The 25,343-nt window shown below is 47.4% G+C and overlaps 9 protein-coding genes across 9 annotated transcripts; 3 read left to right on the top strand and 6 right to left on the bottom strand.

Moving 5' to 3' along the window:
- Positions 1-149: 149 nt before the first annotated feature.
- Positions 150-1,769, bottom strand: LOZ57_004744 (uncharacterized protein; the record flags this gene model as incomplete). Its single annotated transcript, XM_049253785.1, has 6 exons — positions 150-475; positions 528-650; positions 700-879; positions 935-1,043; positions 1,135-1,367; positions 1,442-1,769. 6 exons carry the CDS (start codon positions 1,767-1,769, stop codon positions 150-152), a joined length of 1,299 nt encoding a protein of 432 aa, XP_049107349.1.
- Positions 1,770-7,159: 5,390 nt separating this feature from the next.
- On the bottom strand, positions 7,160-7,477 carry LOZ57_004743 (uncharacterized protein; the record flags this gene model as incomplete). The annotated part of the gene is made up of 1 exon (XM_049253784.1): positions 7,160-7,477. One exon carries the CDS (start codon positions 7,475-7,477, stop codon positions 7,160-7,162), a length of 318 nt encoding a protein of 105 aa, XP_049107348.1.
- A 2,738-nt stretch (positions 7,478-10,215) lies between these two features.
- On the top strand, positions 10,216-11,116 carry LOZ57_004742 (uncharacterized protein; the record flags this gene model as incomplete). The annotated part of the gene is made up of 4 exons (XM_049253783.1): positions 10,216-10,397; positions 10,454-10,487; positions 10,516-10,642; positions 10,716-11,116. The coding sequence occupies 4 exons, from the start codon at positions 10,216-10,218 to the stop codon at positions 11,114-11,116; spliced, it is 744 nt and encodes a 247-aa protein (XP_049107347.1).
- Positions 11,117-11,386: 270 nt separating this feature from the next.
- Positions 11,387-12,562, bottom strand: HEM2 (Aminolevulinate dehydratase; the record flags this gene model as incomplete). Its single annotated transcript, XM_049253782.1, has 2 exons — positions 11,387-12,295; positions 12,353-12,562. The coding sequence occupies 2 exons, from the start codon at positions 12,560-12,562 to the stop codon at positions 11,387-11,389; spliced, it is 1,119 nt and encodes a 372-aa protein (XP_049107346.1).
- Positions 12,563-12,975: 413 nt separating this feature from the next.
- DRE2 (electron carrier) lies at positions 12,976-14,004 on the bottom strand (the record flags this gene model as incomplete). The annotated part of the gene is made up of 2 exons (XM_049253781.1): positions 12,976-13,283; positions 13,362-14,004. The coding sequence occupies 2 exons, from the start codon at positions 14,002-14,004 to the stop codon at positions 12,976-12,978; spliced, it is 951 nt and encodes a 316-aa protein (XP_049107345.1).
- Positions 14,005-14,476: 472 nt separating this feature from the next.
- Positions 14,477-18,571, bottom strand: LOZ57_004739 (uncharacterized protein; the record flags this gene model as incomplete). The annotated part of the gene is made up of 4 exons (XM_049253780.1): positions 14,477-14,739; positions 14,807-18,106; positions 18,156-18,225; positions 18,281-18,571. The coding sequence occupies 4 exons, from the start codon at positions 18,569-18,571 to the stop codon at positions 14,477-14,479; spliced, it is 3,924 nt and encodes a 1,307-aa protein (XP_049107344.1).
- A 442-nt stretch (positions 18,572-19,013) lies between these two features.
- DCD1 (Deoxycytidine monophosphate (dCMP) deaminase) lies at positions 19,014-20,397 on the top strand (the record flags this gene model as incomplete). Its single annotated transcript, XM_049253779.1, has 7 exons — positions 19,014-19,035; positions 19,097-19,433; positions 19,485-19,846; positions 19,900-20,032; positions 20,091-20,178; positions 20,229-20,279; positions 20,329-20,397. 7 exons carry the CDS (start codon positions 19,014-19,016, stop codon positions 20,395-20,397), a joined length of 1,062 nt encoding a protein of 353 aa, XP_049107343.1.
- A 398-nt stretch (positions 20,398-20,795) lies between these two features.
- Positions 20,796-23,182, bottom strand: ATG7 (Autophagy protein 7; the record flags this gene model as incomplete). The annotated part of the gene is made up of 7 exons (XM_049253778.1): positions 20,796-20,876; positions 20,926-21,285; positions 21,339-21,797; positions 21,848-21,992; positions 22,053-22,777; positions 22,835-22,943; positions 22,992-23,182. The coding sequence occupies 7 exons, from the start codon at positions 23,180-23,182 to the stop codon at positions 20,796-20,798; spliced, it is 2,070 nt and encodes a 689-aa protein (XP_049107342.1).
- Positions 23,183-24,546: 1,364 nt separating this feature from the next.
- On the top strand, positions 24,547-25,322 carry LOZ57_004736 (uncharacterized protein; the record flags this gene model as incomplete). Its single annotated transcript, XM_049253777.1, has 4 exons — positions 24,547-24,550; positions 24,638-24,742; positions 24,809-25,191; positions 25,245-25,322. The coding sequence occupies 4 exons, from the start codon at positions 24,547-24,549 to the stop codon at positions 25,320-25,322; spliced, it is 570 nt and encodes a 189-aa protein (XP_049107341.1).
- Positions 25,323-25,343: the final 21 nt, after the last annotated feature.

Below are 25,343 nucleotides of genomic sequence, written 5' to 3'. Positions count from 1 at the left end.
TCCTTGGGACCAGAGGTCTCAGCGGTGAAGCTCCAGAGTTATTTATTTCCCTTTTAAGGCTTCGTCAAGAACGCCTCTCTATCATCTCGGTGTTTTGTAAATTACAGTGAAGTATGATGCTATACGCAAGAAGCTACAAGTAGCTTCGGTTACATCATGCTCATGCCAGCTAGGATGCCAGCCCACGTCTCCTCACCAGTAGGTATAATTTGCTGTGGTGGCAGGAGGAAACCCTGAGGCACAGCGCCTAATCTCTTTCGAGTGGGACGCAACTCAGCGATGAAAGAATATTCAAAATTCTTAGCATCATACGCCCAGTCAGAACTGGCTCCACCGGCTTCATACAGAACTGAGCACATTGGCCCAGCATCGTAGATTTCACCATGTGTAGCTTTGACTACCTCAGCGAACTTAGTTGCAAACTTCATTTGCTGCTCATGATTCGAAGGTTTTTTTGTGCAATTATGGCCATATGCTAAAAAAAGATTCAGTGGCTGTGGTTAACATGATGTCGATGTTTAACTTACGTGTCATGAACATGCCACCAAATGAATGAGTGTCAACAAACATCTTCCCTTTGCCATTTACAGTTATTCTATCCACAAACTGGCTCACGGATTGAATCTCTGGTGCATAACCCTGTGCCTGGCCTGTTGCTATTAGCTTCAGATTTAGGTCAGCTAGGTAGATTATCAATACCTTGATAGCTATCGGAACATGGGTCTTTGGAGGAACGCCCTTTACCCCATTGCCATGGGTAATTGCGGTTTAAATCAGTCCCAATACACTTGGGATTTCCAGTGGGCTGACGGTTCTTACGCCAAAATCGTGGTGGGAAATCCATCGATGATGTAAAATCTTCCTGTGTATAGGCAAAGCCTAATTAACTAGTGTTAGTTGAACCAAGGACAACAAAATATCACATCATACTTACCGTCAGGATTGGCAACTGGAACAAGATAAAAATCATATTGATCAAGAAGGCGTTTGATCTTGGCCTCATCTTTGCTCTTCAACAGCATCCATGCTATATATTCGACAACCTAATCGAACGGTAAGCTACGGTGAGATACAGGTACTGAAACAGACGGGACAATAAGGGTGATGGAGTTTTAAGCTAGGGGGTGGGCTTACCATTGTGCTAATCCATTCGCGCGCATGAATTGTCCCCAGAAACAAGATAGGAGGCTTTTTATGCTTGCTGTTGTCACCAAAGATATGGATTGCTTTTATTGTACGTCTTTCATATGACGGGCCAACATCCACAATTTTTGAATTCTGGCTAAACTGGCTTTGTAGATCTGTGAGAAACGTCAAGTGTTCAGCAGGGGAGTGGTAGCTCATGAACCAAGTTCTGAGATTCGATGCTAGTAGCAGACAAAAATTGTCAGTGAGGCTCTTTCATAGTTGATTCTACTCAGGTGGTGGCTCGAAAACCTACACTGATATCTCTCCAGCACAACCCGTTCGGCTGCAAGGGCACCGGCAAGACTTGCGTACAAGAGCCTTATATCCATGCCCTTCGTAGCCTTTTGAAAGGCAGCAAGCTGACGGGGTGCTACAGCGATACTTGCTGTAGATCCTGCTATTTCTGGAAGATCCCAGGCAGTAAGACCCAGGTCTTTGACAATGATAGCCAGCTTCTCATGGTTTGAAGTAGTGGTTTTGACAGTGAAAACCTTTTTGTCTTCATAGGGAGCATATTGCGATGGTGCAACTGCAGCAAGAGTCAGAGCCAACAGAGTTGACGTCACAAAAACTGCCTTCATGATGCCAGAAATGCACATGAACTGATATACAAGTTTTTCTCAAGCAAGGAGAAACATAGCATAGTTATATAGGCGCACCTAGGAGTCACCGTTGTTTTAGTCCATCCTAAAAAAGCTTTTTCCAAGGCATTGTTAGCATTGGATATGGGCCCAGACACCCTGAATTTGTAAAGGGTTTACAACTAATAAAGTCAATGAGAAGTAGATGGTGGAGCATGCAATGGAGATGCGCATGGGGAGAGGGTTTTGTGTCCTCACAAGTAATATTAGTATTATTGTTTTTTGGCGTTGTAGAAAAGTCTGATGTAGGGAGTAAACCCTTCATTATCGCCTTTCAGAGACGTGTATTTGGCACCCATGGAGAAAGAGAGAAGCATGTGAAAAGTCTTCCGGAGGGAATAACAATGAGGCAAGCTCGAGCGTATACATCCTCTGTGCTTTGTACTATTATGAGATAGGCGGTGGGCTTTCTTAGCGACCCCACAAGGTGAGATCTTACTACTAATATTAATAGTGCAGTAGTCGTAAGTGCATAGAATGATCAAGCAAGGAAGTTCGGAGAATAGTTGTAAAGGTTTTCCTCTGAGTGAGGGCTCTTTCAACGATAGCCTACCAACCTGGGATTATCTGCTTGATTAACCAAATACACAGCCATGTCAAATAGAGGCGTTCAACGACAGGTGGTTGAACAATATTATAACGAAAGAACAGAAAGGCAAGCAGTGACCGAACCCATGATGTTCGGGCGTTGTAGGGAAACACTCGGCTTTTGCAGCCAAGCGGCGCTAGAACACTCCAAACAGGCTCGCTGATGGAGTTCTGAGTATGCACGGGCGTAACTATGGAAAGGCTCTGCTGGGAAATCGGCAGAATTGAGTGCGTGTGCATGTCTGGATGGAAAGCTGCTTGAGAGCAGGAAAATGTGAATGTGTGCCAGCTATGTACTCTGTACAGACTGTTAAATAAAACCGATGGTGAGGAGTGCGGCTGGACCACTTTCAGAGATTCGTGCAAACGGCCATAGGCAACCGAGCTTCTTGAAAACCATCATTAGCAGAAGTCAGTATATCCTCGGGTACTCGGGGGTACCTCTGCCCCGCCTCCTTTGAAACCAATCTTAGCTTGTGCCCTCTGCCCTATGGAAGGAGCGAGGCCTTGTAGGATCTACTTTTTCTGGGCGTCGAGCTGCGCCCTGTGGCTCACAGTCAGTTGATCCTCCTCTAATAAAAATGCGATACAGAGTATGGAGTAAATGGAAAGCGTTTTATAGAGAAGAGTCAGTCAAGTTTAGCAGTGCTGAGCTAGTTGACCAACCTGATGGTGGGAAAGTGGTTTTGATCAGATGTGGTACGGAATACGCCGGCGGTTAAACAAGCTTCCATAGAGAAGAGTAATTACTCCGTAGTTCGTGCCTACTGACTTTGCCACCCACATTTCCCAGTAGATGTTTGGATTGCCTGTGGTTCCATAGCCTTTTGAATTAGTATTCGCTAGCTCACTACTCCGTAGTAGTTAGATAGCTGCACCATCCACCCAGCGGCATCCGACGAACCTAAAGGCGGGCTCGGAAGGAGAGCCCCGAAGTCCGGCCGTGACATGGCTGCGCCATTCCGAAAGAGACGCCTGGCGGCTGGGGATCGAGCATCAAGCGTCTCGAGAGTCTCGCTTTCCTGGCCTTTAGGCTCTACTCTGGCTCAAGGGTCATGGATGTGGCGTCTTGAACGTTCTTTGATATGCATGCACGCCAGCCACCCCTGGGCACTCGCCGCGCCGTGATGCAGCGCACTTGAAGGGGCAGGCCGATCGATGCCGGCCACAATATTCCTTTAATCAAAGAGTGCCACAATACTTCCGCGGGCAGAAGAGAATGGGCGTTCTCAATCAACCCTATTTACGAAAGTCCGTACTGGCCCGTGGGTGCAGGCATTGTTGATTACATTTGCTTGTGGCAGTCCCTCCCTGTCCTTCGTGTATTCCTAGCATTTTCACCTGGATACTCAGTGTCCAGTGCTTCGGAAGGACCCGTGAATGGTGTGCTATCTACTCAAAAAGCTGTCGATTGGTATATCTCTTGTGACACCGCCACTCAAGTCCCAAGATATCCCTTCAACGTGACACCAGTTGAGGAGAAAGAGGCCCATGATCAAAGTGTATATTGCTGACTTTGTATTTTGTTGCTGAAGGTAAAAATGGGATGTTACCTGGTATCTGCAATTCCTGCTGCGAGATGGTATATTCGAGCAACATATAGCACTCTATACCCTACATGTATGTATGCTAGTATGACTTTAAATACATACATACTAACTGGCATTCGACTTAGGCGCTAGAGTGCAGGTGACTTCGACCAATTCTCGGCCTTGCTGAGCCTTATACCCGGGGCGGATGTTTGGATGTGAATGCACCTATCTTAACATGTTAGACACACTTTCCACGTAAAATTTCAAGGCCATGTAACGTCAGATTTGGTCAGGACTCTAGCCCGAGTAATTTCTCACGGGAGGTGTTGGTCTTGGTGAAAGAAGCCGACCTGGGTTTTAAGTGTAATGATTGATGCTGATTTTGAATATGGACGCTATACGTTCCTTTGAGGGCGTTAGGCCCCGTGTGTACGTAACAACAATAAAAGTCTAGGGCACCATAGTAGCTTCTGTAATGAGAAAAGAGGTCGTATTATTTATTTTAAATGCTCGTCCTGTATGTATGTTTAACTGTAAGTTGGACGTCTCGGGGATAGGCGGAATAGAAGAGTGCAAAGTTAGTTACCACCAAGAAACAAGGGGGGAAATAGAGTATCGACGCCAGCCGGATTTCCGTAAACACGATAAAGACACCGATTAAAAGAAGCATCCTCCGGTGGGGAAAAGAAGAATCGAATTATTGAAAATAAGACTGCTGTTGACGGCAAATGGAGATCTGGAGAAAGTCGGTGCCCCGTGCTCAGTTTTATCGGCGCCGGCGCCGGAGCTCTATAATTAGGCATCGCGTGTTTGCTATTTGTTATACATCAGGCAGGCTTATGCTGTCAAAATGGTCCATAGACGAAGCAGTCCAGACACTAGTACACTATTAGAAAGCAAAACGATGTGATATGTGGTTTAGACTTAGCGGCTCGCCACTTCCAACTGCACCATGTATGAAATCGGCCGAAATTTGGACGCAACATTTGTTGTTCAAGGGCTCATATCATGGCAATATGCTGATGACAAGGAGTAAAGAGTTTGGAGGCTCGTATTAGCGATCCATCTTCACCTGCACAGTACATATAACGGGACAAAAGCCACCGTGTCATCTAACGATCCTTGCGTGCTCTCGCCAGGCTCTTCTTCTTCGATTTGGTCGGAAGACAGACAACAGAGCAAGATCGCCCTCGGATTCGGGTACAGGAAATTGCGAAGAAGATACGGGTGGCAGCAGCTCAAATGTTATTTCGTAAGCAGCTCTATCAGCTGCCAGTAGAGGGGAAACGAGGAATTTGGGACTGTGACACCGTTGTGTGAGGGCCAAACAGAAACCCGGGGCTTCAAAATAAGAGTTCACAATTCTTCTTGTGGCATGGGTGGTTGGCAAGTGTATGCAGCCAGTAAAGCGTCTAGCCTGGGTTTTGTGGGTCGGTGCTATCCCAACCGTTCAGGGATAAAACTCAAGAGTGTCCACAACTTCACACACCTTCCAGGAAACCATCGCTGAACTTTCTCAGGAGATTTCTCCGTAGTTGGCGCCCGAAGATAGAGCAGAAACGAAAAAGAAAAAAGCCAATATCGGAGCTAGTCTGTCACCTAGCTAGCCGAACCTGGCAGTTGAACTTGCTGTTGGTTCAAAAGACAACGGCTCCCGCATCCCCGTAAAGTTACGGGAGCACAAACTGGGTTCGCTCAGCATATTCCAGAGCTAAATTTCTCGAATTTGTTGTCGAGTCTCAATATCGATATTCCATTTACGGCGGGCCCCACGAATTTATCACGCCTTTAGCTCACTAATAGTTAATTGGCTGCGGCTGATACTAGGATACTCGCGATCAATCCTCGGCAAATACTGGGGGCGGTCCATACAAATGCAGCCCGAAAGCAGGGTTTTAAGACTTGAGGGGGAAAGAGCGGCGCCAACCCTCTTGAAAGGCTCTAAGAATTGGGTTGGGAGTTGCATGAATTCCTAGTGTCCACAGAGCCGATGCGGTTTTCAAGTATGCCGTTCAGGGATTTCGTACACCAAAAAACATGAGGGCGCCATTGCGATTATGCAACCCAATTTTTGGGACCCCCCTCGGTGTAATATGTATGTACCTGCAACATATTGCCATAGAAGCCCAGATTTGCTAGGAAATCAAGCCGCCCGGCAGAATAAACAAAGGCCTCCTGACTTTTTCTAGTAAAAAAAGCAATATCCTCATTCACAAGCGCCGTATGTAGTCTGCGACGAGTCCTGTGAATAGTTTCTATTTTCAAAGAGTCAATTTTTTTTTCTTCCACCATACTTTAGAGAGAGATCAGTGGGCATGGTGCGTGTTGTACGGAGTAGTGATAGAGGATCCAGGGGCAGGCTTGCCTGATTAGTTACCCCGTACAATCACCCTAGAAAACAAAGACTTATTTGCGTAAATAGTAGCTTTGGAGGGAACACAAACACGAAAAAATGCAGGGTACTCCGTACAGATTTCCATACACGCCCACCATATGGAGGAGATATGTTGCAGCAGCAAAATGACCCACCCATAAAGAGGAAGTTGACAGACAGTGAGGGGCTGGGAACATTGACTTTCTGTGGTTCAAAAATCTCAAAAAAATAAAACTAAGGACAAAATATTAAGACCAAAATAACATCCGATATACTCCGTATGGAACTGAACCCAACAGCTCCGATCAACGCCATTCGAAATCCAAATTTCAGCCATTATTCGCGTGTTGGGCACTGGTGGTTGTTAACTAACTAGTTAACAGATGAATTAGGTTCGGGATACCCGGTACAAAACACAATTTTTTATGGCCTGCAAAATTCCTCTTCGCAGGACACGGCGTTCGGGAAAGCGCACACGCGCTTAGACAGCTTGACAAGACCTAGAAATCGGGTATGGAAGTCGAATACTAGGAACCTAGGTGTTCATAGAATTGCAAACAAAAGCTGGTAGAGAAGGAAATTATCTGTACCACGCTGGAGGGGAAGAGCCCGAGAAATAACGATCAAGTGCCCCTTTAAAATAAATATGGGGATAACCATGAACATCTCATAAAGCGGTTTGACGAGGAGGTAGCAATGGGGAAGAGGGCTAATTCAAGGGTGCCCGTTGATTTGGGGAACTCGAGGCTTGATCTATCCCTTTTCCATAAAAAATGGGCCGTAAAGATGCGGATGGGCCATCAGAGCTTCTGCAAAGGAATGCTTGCCAAACTGGGTCAGTTTCGACTGGTGCAATTGAGGTAAGCGTCGATATCAAAAGGCGTTCCACGGAAATTGTTCCAAAACCGTTCCACTGCACGCTGAGCTATTGAAGAATCCCTGAATCGATCTCGAAAATAGTTGAAGAGCGCAAACTCGTCACGGCTCAAAACGTACGTATCGGGTTGCGTCTGTACTTTCCTCCAGAGCTCACCAATGGCGATTTCTAGGATTGCGCTCACTCGGGGGTCTATTTGGCCATCTTCGCTAGATCTGGCGGACTCCAAAGCACGTCGGACTGCTTCGTTGTTCGGCATAGCAGCGCTGTTTGCCATTCTGACACTCGACCCAAGTTCGTTAAACAACCGTTGCTTTTTTCCGTGAAAGTCGGAATGAAGATATCAGGGTCTTTGTATTGGTCCGAGGTTTGCGATCGTTTCTGAATCTAAGAGATAGGACTCACGTAACTGCTTCAAAAGAAATGAAAACAGTGCTCACATGGACGACTCCCGCAAGAAAAGCAGTCTAGGGAAATGAGAAGCTGCGTAGGCACCAATGCACCCCCTCTTGCTGAGAAGTACAAGGTACTTTACCACAAACATAATAGGTGACCACTATTTAACAGTCGCTCCTTCACATATCGTTGGCTGAAATCCCCTGCCTTCGGCCCCGCTATCCCGCTTCAGAGAGCGATCTAGCCCAATAGAAATAATTTGATATACTTCGTAGAGAACTATGAATAGGTAATAGACTCGCAAGTTTAAACAACCATGCGGTTCGTCGGCGGGCCACGCCCTGGCGTACCATAGCTCTTTGTACCTGATTCAGATTGGGATGCGAGCGGCTCGAGTCACGCTGCCGTTCACGAGCTAAACAGGTATGCACCTTGAACTAGGGGTTCCCATCCCTGGGGGTCAAAGCTGATCATGACCACATCGGAATAGTAGCTAGGCTATACGGTGCATAAAATGACTCGATAACGTGACATCAGCGTGAGACTGGAAAATAAGAGCCTCATTTTTCCCCTTCAAAGTGAGAGCAAAAAGGGCACAATAATCGGCGTTTGTGCATCACCCAGAGGGCCAGTGTTTGCTTGAGGTCAAAGTTATTGAGAATAAACGACTACCTAAGCCACACAGGGAAATCTATGTAACTTGCGCATTAGTTATTTGTCGTTCTGAGTTTTTCGAATCCAACGAGAAAGATATCCGGTTCAGTCACACATCACGACCAAGGTTTGAGCGCCGTGTTACTTCGGTGCACGAAGATTTGCAGAACACTGCTCCGACTTTAAGTTTGGCTCCAAAGTACTCCGTATGTAGGTATACAGTACAGACATACATATTTTATTTCGGTAACACTCTTATCACCATTTTCGGCGCACGTCGGTCATGCTTTTCGGTATATCTACATCTTCCCCAGTTTGCAGGTCTATACCCGGCAAAATCTGCCTCTCTATAGTGACATATTCCTTGTGAGGGCTAGATATGCATTGCCAAGTTAGGGAGAATGCACGCAATGGATCCAGCAATCGAAATGGAGCTTTCATCTTTCGGTAACCACACCGACGAGAGCTATGGCAAATGCGCAGTAGTTTCGCTGGTTATTCCCCAGGTATCATCTCGACCCTGAGAGATTCTGCGAGAGTGTACCATCTAGGACACACAATGACGCCTTCTCTGATTGATCTGTTCTTGGGCATCTAGAAGTCCACTTTGCCAGTCCGCGTTATAAAGGAGCTAAATTGTCGAATGCCACGAGAGTGTGGCATAATCCAAAGTGCAAAACCACCGTACACCAACGGTGTGCTATCAACTTTCAGATGATAGAGCCGGGAGGAAAAGCATATGGATTCTCGAGTGATAGAGATACGGAAGAATGTGTGAAACACTAGAATCACAGCGTTAGCCTGATTCTTCCTTAAGAGACGAACACGAGGTGTGGAAGCTACCTTTGTGTGTTTGATGACAAAAGCGCGACGCTGAAATAGAACGCGTCGTTGGCAAAGATCTTTGGCTCTTTCGGAAATAGAGTTACCTCTCACACTACCATTCAAGATATGACATGTTCAAAAAGAACCACAACATCTTCTAAGACTTCGCACTATTCCGCTGAGCGAAGGCTGCTTCAGGAGACGTCAAAGGGGACGTTGCAGGGAGAAAGGAGATGCGGTTGGGATAAACTCTATCTTCAGGTGATCGAAGCGCTCGTCCCTCCCACAAGCCTGTGACTCAGCCAAGCACGTCTTAGCATGGCCGCAAGGACCAGCTTGACCTGTCTGCGGCCTGGGAATGAGTTATTGAGTAGGCATACCTGGAAGTCTTTGATTGGTGCTCGGCACGCCTATGCTCGTGGATATGGAGTTCGAAGATAACAAGGAGCTATACAACCTGGGGTATCTCGATAACCTGTGACAAACAGAGCATGCTTTGTACAGAAAGCAGGGCAATATTACTTCAACCTACAACAAAAATTCAAAATAAGTGAAATACAGTATATCATATGATTGTTTCCTGAGACGGTATTCTGGGAAGTATGCAACACTCCCCCGTATACGTAACTAATACAGCTTATATCTCGGACGACTTATAAATATCACCCAGACATTCTAAGAAACCGATACAAATGTGTACAATTAGCCTGCGAGGTGCACATCATGATACATATCATATCAGTTGAATGCATGATTCTATCCTCGGCCACCAATCACATGGATGTTATTCTCGGCGACTAACATAGGGTACATAGGTGAGGCAAACAGCTAGCTACTGGCATGGAACTCCCAAATCAGCCCTTCATCCGCCCCGAACCGCTCAGCAACGGCTCATGAACGGTGTCTTCAACGGTTGCCCCTCGAGGGTGTTCGGAATAGCCTTTTTGCTGGCGCCGATCCAATCCCAGGCGTTTGGTGTGGGCTGAGTCATCGGATAAAAAGCTTGGCTCACGTGCGCGGTATATCGATAAGCAGAACAAACACGAGGGGAAGCTTCGAGGGGCATAGCCATAATATTGCGGGCGTCGTAGAGGCTTGCTGTTCAGAATCCTGGTGCTGTATTTTTTGTGGGTGTTCATCATGGTGTTTTATTTTACCTCGGATGTTGTTGATCCCCCGGCGTTCATCTATGTCGGAAAAGACAAGGAGGAAAGTTCGTCAACTCAAAAGTACCTACCTACTCCTATTGCTGCCTTGAAACTGATACAGTGGCTCTTCGTAGACGAGGATTTGATCAAGTATGGACTAGAAAATGACGTTTGGTATGTTTTTCTTGGGCACTTGTATCTGCCAAATCCTGTCTGGACTGACCACCCAGGGTTCGTGAAATGCGGCACGGCAAAACGCAATTGGTAGCCTTGTCTTTCTGATTGCCTGTAGTTCCATGTCGATAATCTTTCGAGCGCGCACGTCTATCTTCGACTAAATGAGGGGCAAACCTGGGAAGACATTCCTCCAAAGCTGCTTGAAGATTGCGCCCAACTTACAAAGGCGAACTCCATCGAAGGTGGGTGGTTTTTTCATGGACGCTCTACATCACCAAGTATTGTTTTCTAATATGGGTATCTTTGCAAATATAGGAAATAAAAAGGATAACGTTAGTATAATATATACACCATGGTCGAACCTATTGAAGTCGGCATCAATGGCAACTGGGCAGGTCTCGTTCCATAGCACCAAGCAGACCAAGAAAATATTCGTTCCGGCTCGCCAAAACCCCATAGTCAACAGGTTGAACAAAACTAAGGTCGAGAAGCACCCGGACCTGAAAGCTGAAAAGGAAGAACATCTGGCTAAAATCCGGAAAGAGCAGCGAAAAGTGAGGGAGGAAAAGCGCACGGCCGAGAAAAAAGAGCGAAAGGAACGGGAAGAATTGAAATGGCAAAAGGAACATGCTTACGATGACCTGATGAGTGAGGAGAACGTAGTCCAGAGCAACAATCAGGATCGTGATGAAAGCTACTTGGATGATTTCATGTGATCAGCCTTGGATACCTGGGACCTCCAGATCGACCGGGTCGTGTGCCAGCAGCCTAGAGACATCGATCTCTTTATTACATAGAGTTTTAGAGGACTGATCCACCAGGGAATAAACATTATAAATTTATTTGATATACAGAAAGAGAGCAAATCATGTATTGGCATCCCGATGCGCCACGAATCATTAAAAACGGAAAACCCCCATATCATGCAAGAGTCTATCATTTCACGGTATAGCCCGTCTTGAATGTTTTTATAGCTACCACTGCATTCAGGAGCTCAGCCACTCCAAGAACTCCGGGGTAAAGTAGCTCACAACAATACCAGCACCAGCCCGTAAGATACCTTGGGTGCTTTCCGTGGCCATGGTCTTCAAATCAAACACGCCAGCTTTGGCACCGGCATGGATCATCGCAAATTCGCCACTGACCTGGTATGCCGCAACGGGCATATCCTTGCCCAGCTCTTTCGCATCGCTGATGATATCCAGATAGCTACTGGCAGGCTTCACCATGATGATATCAGCGCCCTCGGCGATATCTCGCTGGATGGCACGGCGCGCCAGCCCGCGTCCGCCGGGCGGGAGCTGGTAGCACCTCCGGTCGCCGAACGAGGGCGTGGAGCAGGCCGCGTCGCGGAAGGGCCCGTACAGACAGCCGCTGAACTTGGCGCTGTACGACATGAGCAAGACACGGTGGGCAAGGCCGGCCTCGATGAGTTTGAGCTTGATGGCGCGCACGCGGCCGTCGTTCATGTCGGAGGGGGCGACGCAGTGGGCGCCGGCTTCGGCGTAGGCAAGAGCGACATCAGAGATGCGGTCGATGGAGAGGGCGTTGTTGAGGGTGCCGTCTTCGCGCAGGATGCCGCAGTGGCCGTGTGAGGTGTACTCGCAGAGACAGACATCCGTGACGATGTACAGGCTGGGGAAGTGGCTGCGCAGGAGGCGGATGGCTTGGATGACAGGGCCGCATGGGTCGTCGGCGGAGGTGCCGAGGGCGTCTTTGGCGTTCGGCGCGAGGGGTACGCCGAAGAGAATGACAGAGCTGAGGCCTTTGTTGACGAGGGGCGTGAGGAAGGGGATGAGACGGTTGACGCCGCGGCGGTATTGGTTTGGCAGCGAGGGAACGGGGGTTTCTTCGTCTGGATCGTCGGTGATGAAGAGCGGGTAGATGAGCATAGACTGCGAGTGCCTGGGTCAGTGGGACATGGGCAGGTAAGGGGCTGCAGCGGTGCTGACCTTGGTTAGCTGCCTCTCAGCCTGCCATGTCCGGTTCAGCGGATGGCTGTAGCCAGCATGCAATTGACTGCCAATGTCGCCGGAGATGCTCACGCTGGTCGCTGTGGTGCTGACATGCGACCGCGAGAAGACCCGGGACACGACGGAGCTGCGGTCGTCGGGGTGCGAGTCTCTGAAGGCAATGTCCTGGACGAGGGAGGAGAACGACATGACGGACGAGAGGGCGAGGGCGAGGGCGCTGGACAGTGTGAAGGCAGAATGGTGGCAGGAGAGACGATTCGCGAAAAACTCGAGTAGTGCAGACGAGACTGCAGACGGCGGCGGGCTGAGCGAGGCGTCGAGACGGCCGAGACAGCCCAAACGCAGCGGAGTTTCAAGTTGAGTTTTCTCCGCCGAGACGCCGCGACCCCAATCACCGCCCACCGATTACGAGGATCGCAGGCCGAGCCGGCCGGGGTTTATCAGCAGCACAAGAAATAATATATAAATAGTCTGTGATCCATCGGCGACGTCCAGCCGCGGCACAACGCCTTCTCGCTTTTAATTAACAAACTAGTTATGAACAACACCACAGATCCCACAGATCCCACAGATCAGCCACTAGTTGATCAACTACACGGACCTCACAGCTGCACGTCGTTGTTGAGCAGCCGCACCTCCTCGCCCGGCTTGAACGGCGGCAGCCCAATATACGGGCACCCATCGCACCGGAATGCATCGCCCAGCGCGCAGTTGCCACAGCTGCCCACCTTGCCCTGCACCGTGAAATCCACCTCTGCGAGGTCGCTGGCGCCCAGCTTCATGGTCTCCAGAGCCGCGTCGGCGTTGGCTCGTTTCGCCCGGTCTTCCTCCTGTAGTCTCTCTGCCAGACCGCAAGTGCAGTCTTTACACGCTCGACGACGTTTTCCAGCTTTGGGGCGACATTCCGGAGCTAAAGTGGTAAAGCACGCGCGCGTTAGAATTGATTCCGTAGATGGGCACGTGAGGCATAGAGTGCGATGATACTTACGCTGCACAATTGGCCGTCGCATATCCTCTTCGTCCAATAGTGTATCTTCATCAATCAGCTCCTCGTCATCTTCTAGTCCGTCCTCATCGCCCAGGACCGTAAAATCGTCGCTGAAATCAACAAATCCCATTCCCGACACTGCACTATCTCCATTTGTCTTCTTAACAGTTGTAACCTCCGTCGCCTCAGGGGATGTGTCATTCACCACCCCGTTTGTAACCTTTTTCTTGCCCAGCCTCAACGGCACCGCAGCCTGCGAGCCGTAATCCGGCTTCATAAGACCCCCAGTGTCATCGAACACCAGCCCTGCAAGTATAAGTTCCGTACGTTCCGATGCCGCAGGGGACGCGAACGCGCCGCTGTCGCTTTTTAACTTGCCGGCGGGACGGAGTGTGCGGACAATCGACTGGAGGACCCCGCGATCCATCAGCGGGGTGGGGCTTGTTCGCCCATCGGCATCGGCCAGGAGCATCACGATGTCGTACGTGGATTCAGGAAGAGCCACGAGGCCGGCGGCCAGGCGGTCAAGCATCTGCAGGTCTGTGGCATATCGGCTATAGGTGGTAAGTGATGATTCAAGCATGTCAGGGCGGGCGGCGAGCGATGGCGGGGAGAGGAGAAGCATGCGCTCCATCTTAGCCATAGGGGGCCCTCTCGGCGAATCAGTAATATAGCTAAGATCTCCTGGGGATTCAGCCTTAGATGAAAGAGACCACAGTGGAATAGCTGAGTTTTTTTTTTTTTATGTTTTCGCTTCCCCAGAGAGGCAAAGAAGCGGCTTCGGAGCCAAAAAAGGCATGGATTAATAATCCACCGACATGTCGTCATTGCCTGCACATAGGTGCTGCAGGGCTGAGTTCAATCTATAGAGTGCTCTGACGGATATATGCCTACACTAGAGCAAAATATTTGCAGGAACACTTTTAGATTATTGCAAACTGCAGGGAAGAATGGTAGCTGCGCCAAACTGTCGCTCCTATTGTTGATACATGCCACCAGAATCTCACTGGCAACCACAGCCAAATAAATTGTTGCTATGCTCCATACTCCAACGCCATCAAAATTCTCCCTACAAGTGCTGACGCCGTGCCAAAATCAAGAATTGGTCCCAAACCTCACGAACTAGAACTGGGGCTTTGTGGAGCAGAGGGCTCCGCTTTGCCCCGGAGTGACTTGACAAACCACGAAAACCAGTCCTCTAGTTTGCCCTCTTCAATGTAGCTGTCCAGCAAATCGGTTTCTGCCTTGAGATCGTCCAGCAAGTGAGCCTGCTGCTCTGGGAGAAGCCGCGAAGCAAGCTTACGCGGGAAGATGCCCGGGTCCGTAACATCGGAGGGGGGGTATAGTCGGTAAGTAGAGTTCGACGCAGCTTCAGAGCCTGTAACGCTGTTAGCAAACATGTAAACAATCTCTGAAGAGAAATCTGAAAGACAGCAGCCAAATACCTTCTAATGTGTCCTCCAACGTTCTGAATAAAGCGCTTGATTGCATCGCAGCCTCTACTTCGCTATCCCCTCTCTGCATTGTCTTGCAAATAGTATTCCAATCGTCACGAATCATGCAGCGACGCCAAATAATCTTTTCAAGAATTTCATAGTACTCGTTATCTTCACGGCCTATATCGCTCAGGCTCAAGACTCTGAGGGCCAGACTAAATTCATGCCCAACTATCTCATTGTCTTCGTCATCCGTTGTTGCTTGGACAGGGTCCATCAAAGTCAAAACATCAATTAGCTCATCAGCATCAAGCGGAAACTGGGCGATGATCTTTGCTAAACCACGTGCGAGAGCTTCGCGAAGAGCTGGCTTTGAGCTCACAATTATTCTCCCAAATTGCTCGTTCGCCAGCTGCAATTCCGCGCTCCTGTCAATTGCACCATGGATTGCAGGGGATATGTGCTCGTAGATCATTTCTTGAATCCGGGCAAGCTCTGAAATGTCATCAAACCGCTTGACGTCTGCCTGTAGCGTCGTTAGATCTAGAGGCTCCGATGTCTCGAGCGTAGAAAGTCTGGAAAGTTTTCCTATCGCAAGCTCCACTTGTTTACTCCACAGATCCGTTTCATGGTTTATAGCAAACTCCCCCAGAGATTTTGAAGCCCTGTCATAATCATTTTCTCCCAGAATTTCATTCATCCAGCCTAATTTAGCGTAACCTGGTCGTTTTCGTAAAAAGCGAGTAACGTGCTCCTGATATGGTGTCCCCAACAACATCTGCGGATGACCAGCGAGAATCTGCCGGGTATAGAATGGCGTGGCCCATGCTTCACCAAATTTCTGAAAATATCCGTCGATTTTGGCCTGGCAAATTTCCATCTCTGCATCATACTCTGCGTCACCAGTTTCCGCTGGATGGCGCTCCCGGACTTGATCCTCCTTTTCAATCATGAGTTCAACTAACGCATCCATATCCTGGAACTCTTCGGCTAATTGCATTGATTCTTCTAGGAGCCCCGTTGCCGCCATTTTATAAAGATGAGTCTTGCGACGCACGATATATGATTCCTGAAAATCTTTGGCGGCATCTTGGCCATCGGTTGATGTTTCAGAAAGTAGGCGACGATAGCGATCCATGTACAGGTGTGATAGAACTTTGAAAGCTTTGGGAGTGTTCTGCTTAATTCTCTCTATTATTGAAGTCGTATGAGAATCAGAATTTCTACCTGTAGGTGCAAATTGCCTCACCCACTGCAGACAGGTATTTAGCTCGGCGTCAAGTAGTCGTTCACTTTCTGAAAAATTAACCTTTTCTGCCGTCCATAATGCTGAGATCTCGCTGTAATCAGGTGTAACGGGTCCATCTCCATAGGGGCTGGAGCCTTCCAGTCCATATAATTGTTGATTTTCTTCTCGAAACTGGTATACTGTCTGTAAAACGGCTAGGGACAGCTCGCTTGCTTGCCAAACTTGCCAAGCAAGTGTTTTATCTACTCGGATGGATTCGCCGGATGTATCTCGGATGCCATGTAGAACCCAGGGTATAAGTAGCTCCATTCGCCATGTGTCGCGGATAAACCAATGTCTGACGGGGTCCTTTTCCTTAGCATCACAATCCAACACAGTTTTAAACCCTTCTCCCATCTGCCCTAAAATATATTCCAAGCGTGATTTACCATTCGGCGAAGACTTGGATATAGTCTCTTGGGCTTTCCATACCGCCTTATGGGCGGCCATTTTTTCCGCGTGTGATAACAAAGTCCATTTTGCAGTATGAGAAAGCGGCAAGTCCCGCTTATTAAGAAAGAAAGCTAAGGCATGCAGTGCGGTTGAACGAAGTTTCATTTGGTCCTCAAGGCTTGGTACCACCGTTGGAACGAATTTCGAATCTGAGTGGAGTATACTCTGGCTAATCTGCAGAGCGGCATCTTCGAGAGTTGACACTGGCGACTGAAGTTCCTCATAGCACGTGAGGTCCACCGGGTTGGCCGCTGTTTCATAGAAAACTAGCTGTTCAAGTCGAGATCTGGTTGATACTTGGGTTCCGTCGATATCTTCATGAGGTACTGACTGGGGGCGGGCGGAAATACGAATCAGACCACAATTCTGAACCATCAATACACAAGACGGATGTTTGCTATCGGACTCGGCTCCGCTACCAGCAATAACGTAGCCAGAATTGTCTCTGAATTTGACATAATCTTGAAACGGGGTTGGTTTACTAGTATTTGGTTGGAGTAGTTGCGAAGATGGGGACCCTTCCACTGACACCAAGGACAATATAGTGACACCACCGGGGAATACAATAAATCCAGTATCTCCAGGCTGAGGAACATATAATCGGGGCTTCCAAGTAATATCAGAGTCATTTGAGACGTGTTCATGATGAACAGGGTAAACTTGGTCAACTGACGTGTTGGAGCCATGAAGGCTCGCTTCAACCACAAAATAAGATGTCAGCGCCTGGCGAGTCAGAGATGCTAGTACCCAAAGGGAGTATGTGCTGTCCACGTCGTCGGGAATTTCAGAGTCACCTTCTGAATATTCACGAAACGCGAAGTCAACGATCTCATAAGAATCGATCTCGTCATCGAACAGATTTCGCTGCTGTACCGCTTCAACTATCTCTTTTGCGACGGCTGCGTGCGATTTGAGAGCGGCACCGGTCATCCAATGAGTATCCCAGGCTTCAATTAACCCAGAATTTGTAGCAACCAAGAGGGCACGCTGGCCTCGACGATGAGATTTGCCAGCTTTCGCAGCCACCACTTTTCTCCGCCAAGAAGCAGTTGAAAAAACGTTCTTTAACCCTTCAAAGAAGCCACTTGCGGCTGACCGTAAGGAAGCATTCGGAAATTGAAAGCTGATGGTGGGTTTTCCTTGTAAATCACGAGTAGAAACATGGCAAAGTCGACCAGTAGATAGGATGAGAACAACACCAGCTGGTTCAATATTAACAATGTCCGTTACACATTCACCCGATAATAAATGGGGAATTGAGTCTTGAATCCCGCTTTCCTTTTGTTTGATCAATCCCAATATCGTCGGGTTCGAAACCGTTTCCCAAAAAACGATGGTTCCAGCACAAGGGAGGACGATAATCAAGCCAGGCTCTGAATGGGTAGAGGCGGAGATTAAAGTGCCAAGAGGAAGCGGATCATTGGAAGAAGCTAATGTTTCTGGCAGCGAGAGGATAGCCACCTCTTCGGTGCCGACTGATGCATATGGTATGGGGCATACGATGGCGTGCTTGCGCGTCAAAAAGAGGTAGTGGCCAGTGTTTGGAAAGATATTACATCGGAACGGCACTAAAAAAATTAGACTTGAGGGAGCCAGAACTTTTTGAAAGGCACCCACCTTGTAAATTATCTCTGACCTTGGTTGGGAGAGAAGGTAGAAGAGTAACGGAATAGTAGTCATTGTTTGCCTATCAACAGCCGCAATTAGCACTCGAAACAGAAGCGCAAAGTTATGCTGCATACTAAAATACTCGAAATATCCAGGCGATCAACACTATCAACTTTTTTCGATCCTCGAAAAGGAATCTCTTTTAGATCTATGGCGCCCGAAGAGGTCGATTCGTCCTCGCCTTCTGAGTCGGAGGGTGTATCTATAGGGCGATTGATAATATCGGCTTCGAGCGCACGCTCCTGTAGTAAAGGTCGCTGTTTTTTTGCTTTGGGAGGCGTCGCAACATCATCTGAAGGGCGCTGTCGCCGGCGAGAGTTTCTCTGAATTGTAGGATACTGAGATGCGGCATTCGTGGAGAACATGATGGCAAATGAACACCACCGAGAAAATCAGCATTGAAGCGCAAGGTGTCTCAGCTTGACAGAATAACAGCCCGGATTCCAGACAGACTGGGTCTGTTCGCGCTCAGCCGCTTCACTCCGCCGTTTTTGTTGTTTTGAAGCTCAACCTCGAAAGCTTCATACGAGCTTACATAAGCAGGGCCACGTTACTAGTGGTAACTTTCCGGAGCTTGAATACTGAATCCATACAAGCATCAATACCCCGCACAACCACCAATAGAGCCTATACATGTGGTGTCGATGGTGGGTGAATTGCCCAAGGGCGCTCGAATGCATTTTCTATACTGCTCTGTCGATAGAAGGTAGCAAAGTCTTAGATATACTGTGATCACAGGAATCCTATTATTATTGCTGCCGCTAGCCAGAACGGTGTTCTATGTGATAGTTAAGCCCTCGCAGAGCCATGCTAGTCGGCTTGTGTGGAGGTTATTACTGTTTTCTTTTTTGTCTTATCTTATTACAGACTCATTGACAGATGTGTCTTAGGTATTTGTGCAGGGAAGCACTCAGTTGCAAAATACCTGATTCAAAAGCATGGCTTCAAATTGCTTCGATTGACTACGGAACCCCGTCGGTCTTCTCAAGCCGAAGCTAGTGACCAGCTACAACTTCCTCCCAGTAGCTATATTTCGGAACCCGCTGCACACTCATTCCAGTCAGCTGATGATCTAGTGCACTTTGTTACAACCAGATGGCGGGAACAATGGGTCATCACTGATATGTCCAATGAAGCTCTTCTTGAAAAGTTACTACTGCGGCCGTTTTTCCTTCTTGTCAGTGTCGATGCCCCTATAAGCCTGCGTTGGTGGCGGTTTACAGATAGGTTGCTCACCTGTGATGTTTTATAATATACATATATTAACAGCCCATGCAGATGTTGGAGGAAACAGTTAGAGCCACCAGATCTAGAAAAATTTGTGCTTTTGAATGATCAATGTCAATATGGACAGAAAAATGGAGTTATGTATTTGGAGAGCAGGGCCCATGTCCGGTTATTCAATGCATCGTCATCAATGCAAGATCTATACGCAGCGTTAGATCAGTTGGACCTAATGAACCAGCAGCGACTGCGACCCTGCTGGGATCAGTATTTCATGCAGCTTGCCTCTTTAGCTGCACAACGAAGCAATTGCATGAAACGACGTGTCGGCTGCGTCCTTGTGAAAAACCGACGAGTCATGAGTACAGGCTACAATGGTACGCCTCGCAATACTAAAAATTGCAACGACGGAGGATGTGTGTTTTACCTTGAGTTCTATCTGATATTTATTTCTGCTAATATTTCGAAGGCCCTCGTTGCAATCTTGATCAAGGGAGCGGGACCGCATTATCGACATGTCTTTGCCTTCATGCTGAAGAAAATGCACTTCTAGAAGCCGGACGGGAAAGAATCGGGGACGGAAGCGTCCTCTACTGCGACACGTTTGTTTTCCTTCTTACAAGTATATTTTGCTATTCAGATACTAACTATTCATACCAGTTGCCCCTGTCTTACCTGTAGCGTGAAAATAGCACAGATGGGTATATCCGAAGTCGTTTACTCCGTGGGGTATAATATGGACTTGGAAGTCTGTCTTTCCACATCCAAGATATATGCACCATGTCTAACTTTCTTCAGACAGCTGCGATCCTGAACGAGGCTGGCGTGAAGCTTCGCCAATTTCTGCCCGTGAGCCATCTTATCCTGTTTCCATTCCAGCGGCTAATTTTAAGGGTAGCCGCCTAACAATTTAATTGACCTTCGGGATGCATCTAAGAACTCTGATATCCAAGAATCATCAGAATAGGGTATGGGTTAGCCTACAAGGCCGGACGCGCGCCCAGGACACGATATTTGCCTAGTTACCTGGCCTTCTGCATAGTCTAGAAAAACAAATTCTCTTACCAGAAATACCTTCAATGTTTACACCGGCTTTATTGTTTTTAAAGAAACTATTAACCCAACAACTGTTTTATAAAGTTAATCAGAAGATTTTCGCCACTTGAATTGTTGCGCTTTGTAAAAAAGGGCGACTTGGATGCTTCTGATAAGCACCGTTGATAGCACTTCGTACTCTATGGAAATATTAGACATTTATAATAGATTGTCTTTAAGTATGTGTTCTGAATCCAAAAATGCGCATATTCCCTTGCACCAATACCAACAAGAAACCCCGCGATTATAAGTCAAAAGATAAATGGCAACTTAAATCAAATCCGAATCACTTTCAAAGGAAGAGTCCTCCAACTCTAAAGAAGCGATTGCCTCTTCAGCTTGCCGTTGAACCTGAAAACAGTCAGCATTTTGATACCAAATGCTAGAGTGTAGTTTTTACCTCCTTCAACCCACTAACTTCTTCTATATATCCACTCTCATTTATTGCTCTCTGAACGAATTCCCAGCCATGTGCTCTATATGCATTAAGAACGGTATTTGAGCAAGCACTACAGAACTCATAGCTTCGACCAGTGACATTCATAAATGAAAATGTAGATAAAAACCCTCGTATTTGATGTGGAACAATGCCCAAGGGATTTGGAGATTCAACCCCATTTTCTGAAGTAGTAGGAGCTGCCACCCCCTCCGGTTGTTGGAGGAGTGAGATAAAAAGTTCGACTAACAGGGAAGAAGCCATCATAGAGCCTCCTGGTCTTGTTACTGTGCACTGTTGGTCGAGTGTCTGTGCTTTTGCCGACTGAAACTCGGGATTAGAAGCAGGGGAAACTGGAGATAACGAGAATGACTTACGTTTGCTGGTGCTACAATATCGTTGCAAAAGTAACAGCCGAGACTGGGCTCTACTTTTGAATCACCGTGACGCATAACGAGGAAGGTGTCAAATCCCAAGGCAGCATTCATGACAACCTTTCCAGCAGCTTTTCCCATTACAGTAGGGAGCCAGCGAGATTCTCTAGTGTCCATCAATAGAAATACAGCATCATGTTCGTCAACGAGACGTTTTAAAGTTTCGTAATCAGTCTTTGCTTGATCGGGGTTTACCATAGGATGTCCAGCCATGGGAATGGATAGAACATAGCCTGTAGAAGAGACCCCAGGATAAATCTCTTGGAGAGATTCTGCTGCACGTAGGGCTTTCTTGACACCGCCATCCAGGCAATCGGTAAAAGCGAATAAGGGTTGCCTTACAGGATTAGAAAACGACACAGAGCCATTATCCACAAATGTGATTGTTTTTACACCCCAAGCCTTACTTCGTGTCAGCACACAGGTATTTGTTGCTTTTATGGGAACCATACCAGTAGACATCTTGCAACATAACACCCCAGGGTTCCTGCGCCGAGAAGCAAGCATTTAGTATTCTTAATTTTTTGCAAGTCAAGACCAGGGCTAATTCTCCATTTCATTAGTGTCAAATTGAGATCTACAGATTGGTCTGCCAATCTATAATAGAAAATTCATCAGTTGTTTTTCGTAATTCTTCTCTTTAACTTGAAGCCATACCTTTGAGGATCCATATATTCCGTAAGATTCACTACACGACCAGATAACTTGCCGGAAGCATTTCGCTCCCATCCACTGACCTTTGGCATTGTCAGGTCGGCATTGCTCACATTCTCCACAGACTCGGATATCAAGTCAACAATGATGCTCTGGACTTCCATGTTCGTTGCCAGAATGTCACGGTAGCGAATTATTCGCACTCGATTAAGTCTCCACTTATACCGGATTAGAATGAGTAAATTCCTTAACATCCAGCCGGGAGTATCACGATAATTCGATGGATCAGCAAAACACACAAAGCAATCCTCTGTAGCAGAATCTTGAAAGAACCCTGTCTCATAAGCAGAAAGTGACGAAACAACCCAGGATAACCCATGCTCCTTATTGCCCGAAAGTGCTGTGGGTTGACTTCTTTTGGCAAGGAAAAAACCGTGTTGGCATACATCTGCCTTGTGCCGCCAATTTTGCACAGCGGTCACCAAAGCATTTCTACCATCAATAGTCAACTGTTCTAAGGAGGGTTGAGATGAAGTGCCTATTCTGATAGCAGAGTCCTTAGGCTCAGAAGCGTTTACCAAAGACCATGGCGGGATTGAATGGATGGCTGGAAATGCAAACCAGTATGAAAACCTATACTTCTTGAGATCTGCAAACGAAAGTGCTAAGAATGATGCGAGAATGGAGGGCTGAGAATAGACAGTTTCGTCCATTATCGAGTCCCAAATCTGGAAAATAACAATCAGCCAGTTGCCAGATGAATTATGTCAGGATCAGCAACTTACTCGCTGTCCTGCTTCTTGGAGCAGTGCGCTCTTGTCGGAATTTTGGTAATCTTCAGCAGTATTGAAGTTTTTTATTATACCGTCGGCCCTAAAGGAGCCAGTAGGGACCCTATAAGGGCTTAGTAGAATGCCATAGTAGTCTTAGACGTAGACCCACTCGTCTATTACTAGAGCATTTCCGTTGATCTGCATTCGGCAAGATGCCTGAGGTAGATCGGACGGCCGGAGTTCATAGAAACCCAGGAGCTTGCGAGCCGAGTCATCGAGCTTATCATGGTTCAGCTTCCGTGAGGCAAGAGATGAGTAGAAAGGGATTTCTATATCAGAGATGAATGGTGTGTACTGCATTTTGAATGTCTCAAAGTATAGGTTTGAGAAAGTCTACATATTAACCTAGGGTGATTGTCAGAGGGAAAACTTGCAACATTTCAAGTTGCGTTGCCTCCATATAGATAGAGTTGACATTGCCCGCCCCATAGTTACCTAGTCACCGGGCCTGTAAAATACGGCATGGAATTAATGCCAGATACGAAGCTCTCTTTCGTCCTCCGTATAAAGCGACCATTGAGCTTACTACATTGAGGCTCACCTGAGATGGATGGGTTCCCATGACCTTCCTCAGCCGTACGGTTTTGGAGTATTTACTGATTCAAGGAGAATTTAATACATTAGCATTCGCGCGCGTGCTACACACAAGAAGTACGCCCTCAGCTGCTCCAGGCCGGTGGAATGGGAACCCCATCCATAGCATGCATCGGTGTCATTGGCAAATCGGTATTGGTCCTGCATTCCTTCACCGAAAGCCAAGGAGTATTTCACTGAAATCTATTAAATGTAGGATAACCTCCTTCACCTTTCGATATTTCCACCCCATCAAAGTGCCCAGTTAGAGTTCTCTTTAATTCTCAATTCCTCTCTCGACATACTCGATTTGCGACAACGCCAGACCTCTGTCAACCAGGACTTTGGCTTGTTGCACTCATTAGATGAGAGATTTGCAGTGCACGGTTGGTTGACAAACACGGGAGTGAAATTTCTGATAATCGTTGATCTTGAGGGGAAACCAGCTACGTCTGACAAGTCAAATCTGCTAGTTGGTCTTCGCGACTCTGATCTAAAGCCAGTGAGGAGCAGAGTCATTCGCGCATGAACCGGAGTCTTGTCTAATTATTTTTTTCAGGCTTTTCGTGCATTGCAGACAGCATATGTGAGGCTTTTGCAAAACCCTTTCTATAATCCAGATGAACACAATCTCGACAGTGGGGACTCATCGGCGGGGACCACGAGGATAAAAAATAGGCAGTTCATAACTCAAGTTAACCAAATTGGCGAAACATGGGCTCCTGGGGTGTTGAACTTTCAGGGTTTGACGTAACGCATAATTTATCTGTCTCTGGAAGAAAAAAACCTTTTTAGAAACATATAGAACTGGATTCTATCGTATTTCTACCCTTTGATATATGTTCTGCAATTATCCGTTTCGTCCCTCAATCCAACATTTCACTTGTGTCTATGTAGTGCTCCGTATGTATAGATAAGGTTTACAGCGCTCCACAGAGCCCAGTTATGTGTATATTGCCGCTATCCTAATTAGGCTTAGTGTAGGGTTTCGCACACACTCCGCCTCCAAAATCTTTTGAGCGAAAACCACGACGAGCAATATTGGACTCCACGGTGGTGCAAAAGGACAACCACGGTTTTTCACAGCAGCCATGGGTGAGTATTGACGCTGAGGAAAACGGACACTGTTTTGTCTCTTCTTCTGCGTACGAAGCCAATACTGATAATTTTTGAATATCGCAGGTATCGATTTAGACCGTCACCATGTGCGCGGCACCCACCGCACCGCGCCCAAGAGCGATAACGTCTACCTTCAGCTCTTGGTGAAGCTGTATCGCTTCCTTGCTCGTATGGCACATCCTTTCCCTTGATAGAGATGGGTCCGGGGTTTACTAATATGGAGGGAAACAACAGGCCGCACGGATTCGAACTTCAACAAGGTCATTTTGCGCCGCCTCTTCATGTCCCGTATCAACCGCCCTCCAATTTCCCTTTCTCGCCTGGTGCAAATCATCAAGAAGGACAATTCGGAAGAGTCGATTAGCAACAAGACCATTGTCATTGTCGGCACCATTACCGATGATGAGCGCCTGCTCACTGTTCCCAAGATGTCGGTTGCCGCGCTCCGGGTCACTGCTACTGCCAGAGCCAGAATCGAAAAAGCCGGTGGTGAGATCTTGACTCTGGATCAGCTCGCTCTTCGCGCTCCTACTGGCGCAAACACCATTCTGCTCCGAGGAAAGAAAAACTCTCGGGAAGCTGTCAAGCACTTTGGATTCGGCCCTCACAGCGGAAAGGTATGTCTTCCCGGGCCCTTCTATACGACTTTCTTGTCTAACTATGAAAATAGAAACCCAAGGTTGCCAGCAAAGGCCGAAAATTCGAAAGAGCTCGTGGACGGAGACGATCGCGTGGCTTCAAGGTCTAATTTATCGCATTATGTTTTTCT

This window comes from Ophidiomyces ophidiicola, assembly GCF_022830035.1.
Source record: "Ophidiomyces ophidiicola strain CBS 122913 chromosome Unknown scaffold_20, whole genome shotgun sequence".
In the NCBI taxonomy this organism is placed as follows: Eukaryota; Fungi; Ascomycota; class Eurotiomycetes; order Onygenales; family Onygenaceae; genus Ophidiomyces; species Ophidiomyces ophidiicola.
The sequence above is the reverse complement of the archived record's forward strand: the minus strand, read 5'-3'. Positions and strand labels throughout refer to the sequence as shown.